The 12,171-nt window shown below is 47.0% G+C and overlaps 1 protein-coding gene across 1 annotated transcript; it reads right to left on the bottom strand.

The window, feature by feature from the left end:
• Positions 1–368: 368 nt before the first annotated feature.
• On the bottom strand, positions 369–10,241 carry IRF2BP2 (interferon regulatory factor 2 binding protein 2). Its single transcript, XM_069607369.1, has 2 exons — positions 9,297–10,241; positions 369–1,913 (listed from the first exon to the last, which is right to left on the bottom strand). The coding sequence occupies exons 1-2, from the start codon at positions 9,835–9,837 to the stop codon at positions 1,207–1,209; spliced, it is 1,248 nt and encodes a 415-aa protein (XP_069463470.1). The 5' UTR covers positions 9,838–10,241; the 3' UTR covers positions 369–1,206.
• Between the last annotated feature and the right edge of the window lie 1,930 nt (positions 10,242–12,171).

Below are 12,171 nucleotides of genomic sequence, written 5' to 3'. Positions count from 1 at the left end.
AATTATAAATGCTACCCAATGCGCATGAAAATGTATTTGAAGCGCAAACAGCTCAGAAACCAATAATTAGCCGCAAGTAGCCCCAACTGAGTTTTGGGCAATGGACATTAATATTAGTTCGGCATACACAATTCCCAGAAGTGTATACGGCAGGACACTGCTGTGAATTCACTAATTACTGAAACACTGCAACTGATGCTGCCAATTCAAAATGCATGCCAGCAGTAAAAGACTGCCTAATCCCTCTGTGGACAGTCCATATCTTTATGAAAGAGAAGATTCCAAAGAGAACAAAAAGTATCTTACCATAACGTTAACGACAGTCAACGTAATAATTAAGAGCAAGATGAATGAGCACACAAACGCTGTTAACAGCTGCACTGCTTCTCTGTTTGGTTTAATGACTGCTGTAATGCAAAACTAAGAACAGTTCAGAAAGACAAACAGATTTAAGAGTAATCGTTTTAAATACACACGATTTACACCAATCCCACACTTCGATTGCTTTCAGTTTGAGGGCAGTAAATATGAAATTACCTATTCAAATAAACATTTGAACCGCTTATATGGAATCAAGTCCCTTCTACTGGCAACCAACAGTGACTGAGCAAGAACAGCGAGTGGTCCCATACCCTTTACCATGAGCTTATTGTGCAAGAGTTGAACTCCACTTCGATTGCTCTAATAGATAAATTGAGATGTAGTGTTTCCCCCCCTAAGCTAAAACAGCGGGATTTAGTATTGATTGAAATGTAACCAATTTAAACGATATGCATCTTGTACAAAAGCAGAGGGTGGGTTTGGAATTTGTCAATGAAATTGGGTTTTACTTTGCGGAACGAACAGAGTGCGCTGTTCTGAAAAGCAGACATGGGGTAAACAAATTTCCTCTACGGAACACTTTAAAATGACAGAAAATGTATTGGCATTTTGACATGTACATACAAATACAATAAAAGCATTTCTGTTGGTCAAGTGCCGTAAAAAAGCATTTTAAAGTCATAACCTACCTACATGTAACGGTAACTGTTACAAGGGAAAGCACATTTGCAGAATCGTTAGTGACATTTGGAAGTACATAAAGTTGCCTTCAAAAATATGTTTTCAAAATGTATACACCAATGAAATACATCTACAATTCTCATGTTTTTGACATATGTACAACTAGTTTATTTAGGTTGCAGGGTGTGCTGAAACATTAGAATATCACGAGTCCCTCTCTTTTTTCACTTTCACGTCACCTGCAAGAATTGTAGCAATTTCACCTTGCATAAAAGCCCACGGAACAATGGAACCCACAAGTGGGCATTTATCACCACTTGGGCAGTAAACTTCCCCACTGGCTCCTTGTTGCTTGATACTATGTCTTGAGCACGGAAAACAGAATTTATGAGACGGCACTGAAGGGCACTGAACAAAATGTGTGTCCTCTAATCGCTCATGACACAGAGTACAGCATAGCGGTGCACTGTTTGGTACAGAGGAATCCGGAATGGTTGGAGGGTGTACCTGCTCCATTGCAGTATGGGAAGACTGGCCTCCACTTTGAATATCCCGAGGGGCCATCCTTCTTTGGTTCATAGATGGAGATGATGGACTATTGCAATTTCTCCTGGTTGTAGAATGAACCTGATTTGCGTCTTTGGAAGTCTGGCCACCACCAGCATTATCTGCAACCAGGATGAGGGCAGCGATTGGGGATTGCCCATTTTGAGTAACTTCGGGTGGCGTGGTTCGGTTAGAATGGGGAGAGACAGTTGATGGTGGTGCTATGAAAGAGACACTGGGCATAGAGGGCAGCTTTAAGGCATCCGAAGTCAACCACGACAATGCTTCTCCGTTTACCTTGGGAGGCAGCCCAGATTCATTATCGGGTTCTGGGGAATTTTTCCTCCGCTTTTGTACTCTAGCACCTACAAGATGAAAAAGAGCATTAAAAACATTGGACAAACATCACACTGCACAGGAGGGTTTCAATAAACGACCACTTTTGTGTTGACAGAAGTAGACAATTGCACTTCAGTGTAAAGCATGGTCATGGGACACCCTAGCTGGGCACACAATTGAACAGAGTTTACATGGTTTACCAACAAAAATACTGTCTTAGACAAACCTACCCAACTCCCTAAACTCTTATGCAGACACATTGACACAGTACCCAAGGAAAGTGTTTACAACTGTGTTCTTTTGAAATAGCTAAAGCACACAGCGAGCAGAGCGTCAACAAGAAACTGCACACAAGGGTGATGGGATAACACGTAACTACACTGGTAGCTGTAGTTACAGATACAATAAACAGTGGTGGGGCGTGATGCATAGGGACAGCAAGAGGAGATTCCAATGACAGTTACAAATATATGGTTTACTATATAGCTAAAGACACACGTGCTCTTCCCTCCCCACATATATATGCCAGAAACGTTTCTCAAAATTACTCCCACACAAATTGTTGATGTCAAAGATATAAATGTCCAAACACAGCCAACACATGATAAGTCTCCACATCATGATTGCCTCCGATTTTGAAAAACTTGGCAGTAGTGGCATATTCTGTACATCCACTGTCAGCATTGGTTGCATATTTCCTGGTGGTATGGTACCACACTATGCTAATTTCCAACAAATTATTTGTGCTTATTGAGGCACAGAGACCCGTTGTGAAGATGTGTAGGGAGTTAACGCACGTGTCTTAGTAGCCAACTATAGACTGCTTTCATCCTCACACTTGTGTGCATAGGAGATTACGTTTGTTAGGTAGCTAGCACCACCAAACACGTTGCAATATTATTTATAACTATGTACTTGGGAAAGGACATCTGGTTACAGCACAATAGAACTAAAGTGTGTCTTCAGGGGAAATGAGGTGCCTCTGCATGACAGTCTTGAAATCGGAAAGGGTGGAGAGGCCTGCCTCGGTACATGCAAATTCACTTGCCCCTGTCCTTGTGCAAGCTCCACTGGCTCCTCATTCACAGCAGGATCATAAACAAAACTTACCATGTCACATACAAAGCAGTCTTAAAACAAAAACACCAGGTCCCCAAATTCTTTAAAATTCCACTAGACCTGCAGGTCAAGTAACTTAGTTTATGTACTCGACCCAGGAAAACCGGAGATAAAGTGCTATAGCGACGGGGTGACGAACTTTAGTGCTGTCAATGTGCCTTTCCAGTACCATAAGAACAAGTAGCAGTTTACTTATCACAACTATTCAGAATACATTCGCGAGCACTTTTTCTTGAAAAGAAACATTGACAATTCAACATTGCCAGACTATATCTCTCACAGCACCTGCAAGTACCTCGATATGGGAAGCTCAGCTGCGACTAGCCTGAGTCGACTATCACAAAGAAATTAGAACTTTATCAAGCCGGTCACAGTATAACATTGGGTGGCAATTGATGTGACCTCGGATGCCATTTCTTTTTTTTACTGAATGCTCACTTCAATTTGCACACGTCTTAAATCATTGAAACTAAGTCTCACTGGAGTAGAGTCAAGCCAGAGAGGAATCATTAAAGAAAATGTGGGTGCAAATTGTGCTTTTACAGCGTTTAATGACATAATTTCATAATTTGCACAAATAAAGAACCGTTGCAGTCAAGCAACTGTTCACGTAGTACAGTTCATCATGAGGAAGAGTTACATGAAGATACTGTGGGATTTGGCCGACATGTAAAGTTAGGCCTCACAGCACCTTCATGTACCATGGGTGCCTCGGCTGCAAGATATCAAGGCGATTGCAGTTGTGACTTTGGGCCATTTTAAGAAGTCTAATAAGACCACTTCACTGAATTTGCACACCAGTTTAAAATAATTTACTTACTCCAGAGTCCAGTCAAGCCGGCTCGACTGGACGCGAATGGGGAATCAAGTCAAATGAATCAGTATTTGCAAATGGTGAAATGTTGCTTTTACTCACAAGTGAGGAAGGCCGATTTAAAACGTGTGTACACACGATTTCAATCCATCCTCAATTTTGTCTAGTCGAGCCTGTCATGAGGAAATGACTGGAGCAATGCATTTTTTTTTTTTAAATCACAAGGAGACACCAAAAGCGTACCATTGCCTACCTTAATTTGAACTGCTTGCAAGCAGCAATGCTCTCCAGCAACGATGTTCTCCAAATCCGTTGGTATTTGAGACACTAATCTCACTCAAGAAGAAAAGCACAGACCCTGTAATGTGCAAACAGTATTGCAGAGGCCACGAACTGCCCAGTCAAGAAGAGGAGACTTCATACATGAGCAGTAGTTCTTGCAAAGTTTGTTTTCACTTTGTTAGATTTGGAAGGCCAATTAGTGTACGTACTCCAGACTGCACCTTGCGCGGGAACTAAATAATCCCATTTAAGGATCGTGTTTTTCGTAGTACAGAGTTCAGGCTGACAGCCCCTGCCCCCAACAGGGGAGGGGGGAGTGTCCAGCAGAGTGAGTGGCTCCAGAAGTGAACGTAAACAGAGGATACATATAGTGTGTGACGCACATGTGGATGGCTCCCGAACCGCCACATGTGTTGCCATCCATTCTAATACTTCTCGTACTTGGCAGGATTACGCTGCAGGCCCACTGCAGAATGAGTCTCACGTTCATGCACGAGTCTCCTTTGTTTTCCCCACTTATAGTGCAGAGGTGCCCTGCCACCATGTCCTTATCAGAAAAGCACAAGGTTCCATCGCTGCTGCCACCAGGAGGCAAGCCAGGTGAAAATATATATATATTATTTGAGCTTTACATCTAAGAATAGCATTGTTTTCCACTAGTAAGGTCAAGTATCAAGGAAAAAGTGTGCATCCTTTATAGAAATGACTTGCCACACCCCACACCTGGAGGCTCTCGCACCTCACATTGCTAAGCTACCAAAACGCTAGCTATAATATAAAAAGCAACCAAAACGCTATATATAAACAGAAGACTCGCTCACATCAAGAGTATGGAGGTGTTAGGGAAAAAAAGTTTGGCTCCAGAGTGGGTGATACTGGAGGTATCCCATTTCCGATGAGAGAGCACAACAAAATTACAGCTGCAGTAATTCCGCCAGAATACCCCATGGAGTCCTGTGGACTCCAAATAAATGGAGACACCCCAACCATCACTTGTAATACAGCAGCAAATCTGCCAATCTGCCAGACCAAGTGGAACTCAATGCTGGCAGAGGCTCGAAATACCTCGACTATCCTCCAGTTGCCGAAAAACAAAAACAATGGGTCTTTCCACACTATCCGCTGGTCAAATAATCCCTCCAGCAACAGTACTGTGTAAAATGCCAAGCCCAATGCTAGCACTGTAAAGACCGGAGGAGGGTGTCCGTACTCCTCTCTATATGGCAGAGGAGACAGAAGTCCTGAGCCAAGATTCTCTAAAGGGTAGCTATGTCGAGCAATCAAGGCCTAGCTTCTACAGTGTAGGGATGTAACGATATTACGGTATACCGTTAAAGATACCGTGAACCACTTAATTGAACAATAATAACCGTCACATTGTTTATACCGGTATACCGTTCATACCGTTAAGTGTGCTTTTCAAACTGATTTGGAAAGGCCGCAGTAAGCAAGTGCTGTGCAGTCTTGGTCTTGCACTGTTGGATGTGCCGTCTCTGCCAAGTAGTTTCAGTTGGAGCAGTTTTTAATGCCATTCCATAAACCACACGTGCCTGACACAAAATCAATATGTTAGCAATAGGAAGAATAAATACAGTGCCAAGAAGGAAAAGGGTTTACTTTGGGTTGGCGGTTTGGGGTTTATATATTTATAATGGATAATGTTTTCTAAACATATGACAATGGGGGATTTCCCTGGTTCCATCATTGAATTTACATATAATAAGTCACAGTGCGAAATGTACTCCTCTCTGTGGGTATTCCCTGCTGCCATACCAAAGTGTAACATGTCCGTGATTACTGAACACCTTTTGGCCCACAAGTAAACTAAAGGCTGTAACGTAAAGAGAGTGCGTGTGTGTGTGTGTGTGTATGCGCACAAGCGTATACTACCATCAGACTCCATTGATCTGTAGCATGCAGGTTATCAAGATGGCAACATGTTCATCTTCACCAGTAGCCAGTGGGGGGGATAAAATCCGAAATGACAAAGCTATTCAGTTTGCTTTGCCAGTCGCAGCAGGGCCCCCCCCCCCCGCCCCTCCTCCTCCTCTCCACACGTGTTTTTGTGTTTGGTGGAAGCAAGGGGTGGCATTTCAGTGGAAAGTATGTTGAAAAGCCCAATTCTGGCCCTGGGTTCCTGGTTTTGTTTGTGATAAATCTGACAATTTATGACCTTTTAGAAAATATTTGTTAAGATTAGTTAACTCCACCTGCTATACCGCGATAACCATGATATACCGTAATTTGGCAAGAAGGTTATTGTACCGTCCTAAAACTAATACCGTGACACCCATACTACAGTGTAGTCCCCAAGCACCCACAAAGGAATGTTGACACGCTACATTAGTTAAAACATAGCTCTTTATATAAATGTTCAAGGTTATATACACAATCACGATAATACACTGTGGTCCGTCAATTCTAAAATGGTAAATACATACAGTTCTAGGTGGTACCACTATTACTCCGATTCCATTAAAATGCATCAACTGCCAGTTCAAATAGCATACGAAATCAACACAGCAAAACAATATCAACCATAGAGTTAGGAGGAAGATAAGTTGGTTAGACAATTGGCCGGATACTGGCTTCGTTACCTAGATGGTTCCGTATGAGGATCCCCCCAGCCAGGCAACCTGTAAATGAAGATGCACTACAAGCCCAGTCCATATATTGTCTAGGAGAGTCTTTTCTTCTATAACTCTGCAACCCAAATGTACCTTGCGTTGTAGAGTTGATAGGGGAATCGATGGGCCCTTCTTGAGTGCGCTCCCATTCTAGCAGAAGCCACAGGTCGAACTTGCGAGATGAAGAAATGGTGAATGTCGTTGAGGCAGCAGCTTCGTGCCTTGCGGTGCTGGGTGATGAGCGATCGAAAACATCCTGCAACAGGGGAGGCGTACGGTGCACATAGACGAACGATGATGGTTCGTTGACGCAAAGGGTTAGTGAAGAACTTTGGCCCAACAAGGGCGTCTGGTCGTCAGCACCTGCAAACGGGACCATGGCTGGCTTCAGTAGCTTTAGCAGGGTCTGAGGTCTTTGGGTGGCGGGAAACTTGGTCGTCAGCAGCCTTGACTTTCTCCAGCAGGACGAAAGCTGTCGACGAGGATGAGCAAGGGAGTCCTTGGCAAATGTCTTGCAAAGGGAGCACTGCGGCTCCGGGCGGCGACGGGGGATGGCTGTCCAGTGCTTTTCTTCTTTCTCCTTGGTGGTCCCCTTCTCCGATCGGCAGCCATTCGTAGGTCTGTCTACCAGGGAGCTTTGGCAAAGATCAGCTGGTGCACGATGGTACCTCGTAGCTTGGGAAGAGGTCTCCTAGCCAGGTCCTCTCTTGGATCACTTCCTTGAAGGCACAGCAGCTTTCAGATTAGCGAAGGACATCAGCAGCAGTTCTTTTCCCAGTGGGCTGCAAAGTTGAGCATCAGTTTCAATGTCAGTTTCTACTTCAGCTTCTGAACCATTTCCATCAGTGAGAGGCCCCCAGATATACAGTTGATCAACCATTCACTCTGCTGGGTCACACTAAGGCAAACAAATCAGGCGCACTGTGCATTCAGGCCATTCTTCTCCACCCAGACAACACAGAATGTGGATTCGGACAAGCACTCTGCCATTCAGCACTACACACTGCACTCATAGCAGTTTCGGGCAGGGCTGTCTCAGTCATTGTGTCAAACACCAGACACCAACAACACAGATTACGTATTCGTCACACACTCCATTCACCCAGGTCCCACCCCACGGGCATACCCACAACATACAGTCATTGGGAAGGCTCCAGCCAGTCTGGCCTGGCCTTCCCAACACCACCATTTATGGAACTACCACCCAACAGCCGGTCGGGGGGGAAGGGACAGAGTCAGGGTTTCCTGGGACTTCGGGAAAAGAAGTTACCAGGCGATAGAAAGTAGGCCACAAGGGCCATCTTGTTTACTATCAGGAATCCACTCATTTCAATGACATGGCCATCCCAAAATGGAGAATGCGCAGGGCACCTGTCAATTCAGCACACAGCTGCCACCAACTCGTTCCCTGCTCTGTGGACCACACACAGGTGCCCAAAAACATACACTAGGAGTAAAGGGTCATACTCTCCCCCATGGGTGCCATAAGGGTATCCCGGTCGGTTCACAAAAGCAGGAAGAGCCGCACCGCCAGGAGTCCCACATGAACTACTGCGCGGAAAACAGAACACATGCTAAAAAGCAATAAAGGACAAGGATTCAGAGGCCCTGTCCCTCTGATGCATTTCCAGCATCACAAGCATCCTCCCACTGTAAAGTGCTATGCTGTTCTTGAGGCAGCGTTGAACTATAAGCAATTAAAATAAAAACACGTCAGGGCTGAAGGGAGAACGGTGCAAGTGTAGGGCACTGCCCTAAACCAAAGTGCGAGGAGAAAGGGGCATTGTAATGCTCCTATATCTTACTAATGGTGGCGAAATATGTATACAGCGCTTGTAATTCCACTAGTAGCAAGTTGTTGGACTTCGTCTCTGCCTAACAAGTATGAACTGTGCATACATACAACAAAAAAAGAAAAGTTTGCCTGTATATGAAAATAAAGACCCTTTTCCAATGCAAAAAATAAACAAAAAACACGCAATGCTGTGCGTCACATCGCTTTCAGGAACTAGGTTACCACCGTTTTACATGGAAAAGGCGGAAGAGCATTTAGGAAAAACTAAGCGCTTAAAAAAAATGGACATGCCAAATGCTTACACGAGGAAAAAATACAAAATAAGAATTGTGAACGTGTACAAATGTAATCCACTGCATATCACGTGGCGATTAGAAATCCAATGTCACCGGGCTGTAAAAGAACCCCAAGCCGCAAATGGCGAACACACTTAAAAGGGAAACGTGTCTGTGACGTTAAAAAGGTGAGGGGTTACTACACAACCGGTTGCACCTGCAGCCACCATGCCACTTGTACGCAGTACTAGATCTGCGGCATCATTAATAGTGGCACACCCCAGGAAGAATGTACAGTACACTTTGTATAAAATTAACCCCATGAGACAACAGTGTTCAATAGCGGCGGTCCGGTCTTAAAGAGTTAGGGTGGGTGAAAGATGATGGGCGCGGCTTCTTGAGTGCGACGACGCCCGGCGCTAAATCAGAAACGGGAAGCGCGAAAATCAACAACCACAGTACAACCCTACTGCTAGAACAAATGCTTGCTTCCTCACCTGTGCGAGAGCCAGCACTGCCGCCCTCTCTCCGGTAGCGAGGCTCATGGTAGGGCTGGCCGCTGTGCTGGTGCATGGCCAGCAGGGTGTCACGCACCGTGCGAGGTTTGCTCATCCACTCCTCGGATCGCTGCTCCTTGGCCCCCACAGGATCAGGTCGGACGTTAGTTTGAGCTGGACGCCGCGGTCCCGGACTCTGGCGGTTCAGTTCAGGGGGCTCCTCGAGCTTGTGCAAGCCATTAATACCAGAGAGAGGACGTTCAGGTCCCACGCGAGGCAGTTGTCGATCCGTGGGCGGCGGTAGCTGCTGTTGCTTGATTGGCCCCGGTGAGCAACGCTCTGGTGCAGGTAGGCCATGTGCACGCTTTAAGTGTCTAGCTGTCTCTAAAACTAACTCCACACGGTCAGCCCCCTCGTAGTTAACGCAGCCACGGCACACGGGCTCGGTGAAATCCCAAAGCATGGCCCAAGGCATGCGTGGCAGGTCGCATAGGTAGCACGACTGCCGCCGAGCCGTGGGCCCCGCCGCCGGGGAGGACATTGGGCCGGAAATCAAACGCTCTGAGCGCCGCTAGGCGGGGCGCATGGCCCTTACACGGAAAAATGGCGGTAGCTCGCGGCGATCTCCCCCGCCTCCTCACTCTACTCTGGCTGCGGCGTCCTGTGCGCGGACACGAGGTCAGACAGCACCACTGATTGGTTAGAACATCAGTCACCAGAGCAGCTCGACAACTACCGTGACTCACTTAACCCTCTGTATGCTGGTGTGGATTGCCCACCCGTCAACAACTGCCCTATTCTCACAGTCACTCTGCCTGTATGAAAGCTCGCTCTCTTTGCTGCAGAAGCACGCGCGTGTTCAACTTCAACCTCGCTCCCCCTTGAGTCGCTCGTGACGTCATCGCAGAGCAGGTTAGCCTCGTGTGTGTAATGAACTTGATTTCTTAGATAGCTGCGTTGTGCGCCTGCGCAGTAACCAGTACATTCGCTTGCTCCATGGATTGGCTTGCTTCCAAGGCAACTTTGGAACTGGCGTTAGAATGAGTCATGTTGCTCAGTCAGAGAGCCGCCCCACCCTAATTTCCTATAGCTACTGCGCATGACATAATCGCTGAGAGAGGCAGATTAAAACGTAACATTAAAAAAAACAGTGTTTCATGGGTTCACGCACTGTCTTGGCATCGATCTACGTCTTATAAACATTCCTAAATAATGTTCTGTCCCAGATGCCCATCTCGATGGCCCACAGGCTAGCAGCCGACGTAGCATGGCGGCCACCGTGCGCTGCGTTTTTTTTCATGTGTTGCGTTTAACTCTATTTACAAAAGCTTATTTGAATGTGAAAATCCCATTGAAAAGGCGTTGTAAATAAGGCCCTATGAATTTGTTTTTCGCTGTTCTACCCCTTGATATGTTTAAGCCTCGATCACTTCAGGTCTTGTGTCATCTTGCAGCTCAGCGCAAATCAATATCACTTAAGAAACAAACGTTCTCATACTGTCTTGTGGTCACTGATGTGGTGTATGGCCCATTTAAGTGTGGGCACCTTGCCCCTTTAAGGAAAAGCATACTCAATAAAAGAGGCTCAGGCAGTGCAGCAGAGCCCCAGGAAGTGGCAACTCATGTTCTTTATTGTCCTTGGTGTTGCCGTGTGATTGTTGGGCGTCGGTCGGGGCCCCCATGCGGTCCCGTAAACCCCCGCACTGCACAGACACACACACACACACGTCTTTGCAGTTCGGGCTTCCCGGTCGCTCTTATGCGGCCGGGAACGCCCCATTTATTTATGCAGCACGTGGCGGCGTGCAACGTCACGCCGCCGCGTGCGTGTTACATCACAGGGCAGCGCCACACTCCTCCTTTTTCGGGAGAACACATAAACACTTTTAACACACACTGCAAACTACACAAACACATAAACTGTTCCACTTCACAACACAACTTGCCCAAACCCCTTTATTGTCAACCACCCGGATCCCCTTACTCAGGTTGATCAACCAACTGTCCCAAAACATAATCGCTGAGGTAAGCAGGTTTCCCTCGCCCAGCCCTCTGGGGGTACCTCCCGCTCACCTCCGGCACGTGAAGTCTTTCAGCAGACGTCTCCCGGGCAGGGGTCGCAGGTGTGCTGGAGGGACCTCCTCCGTCCTCCGGTATCTCCATCAAGTCCGGTTCCAGCAGCTGTTTAGTTCTTGAATCACCCAGTTTCTTGAAGAAGCTGACATTCCGGGTGACAGCGGACCTTCCGTCGGATGCCGTTACCATGGATCCCTTTACGGCCACCACACCCAACAGCTCCGGCTCGTAGGGGAGCGAGAGCTTTCCGTGAGGGTGTCGATTACGGATGAGGACTTCATCCCCCTGTTCCAGCCGCTGGGGCCGGAGCCCTCTTCGCAGGTTTTCCTGCTCAATCCTTACCCGCCATTCTACCTCGACTTGTTGACTGTCAATCACCCCGGGCTCCTTCTCCCCAACCTCGGGTAGTAGACCCTGGGGGCATCGCTTGAACAGGGCCTCTGCCGGAGCTACCCCCGTGGATGCATGTGGGGTGTTGCGGTACACCCTTAGAAACTGATACAGGGCTCGCTGGAGTGGCTGTCCTTGTCCCTGTGCGATCCTAAAGGTCTTGTTAAGTGTCCGCATCAATCTCTCAGCATCTCCGTTTGCCCTGGGCCACAGTGGGGATACCTTTCGGTGCTGGACCCCACAGCTCTCCATGAGTTCCGCAAACCGCTCACTCTGGAACGGCGATCCGTTGTCTGAGCACAAGGTGTGGGGAAAACCATGAGCTGCGAACACCTTCTCCACAGCCACAACCACATGCTCGAAGGCCACCGATTCGACAAACTCCACCTCCGGATATCGTGAATATTCG

Source organism: Ambystoma mexicanum, chromosome 4q (assembly GCF_040938575.1).
Source record: "Ambystoma mexicanum isolate Mex_15411 chromosome 4q, UKY_AmexF1_1, whole genome shotgun sequence".
NCBI classification, from domain to species: Eukaryota; Metazoa; Chordata; class Amphibia; order Caudata; family Ambystomatidae; genus Ambystoma; species Ambystoma mexicanum.
Note: the sequence above shows the minus strand (reverse complement) of the source record. Positions and strands in the feature narration are given on the sequence as shown.

What these genes read in the sequence shown, in the direction of transcription:
- IRF2BP2 (XM_069607369.1), bottom strand. Translation starts at nt 9,837, where the DNA reads ATGTCCTCCCCGGCGGCGGGGCCCACGGCTCGGCGGCAGTCGTGCTAC. An exon ending in CAGTGCTGGCTCTCGCACAG is followed by an intron (nt 1,914 to 9,296) that starts GTGAGGAAGCAA and finishes TTCATCTTGTAG; the next exon opens with GTGCTAGAGTACAAAAGCGG.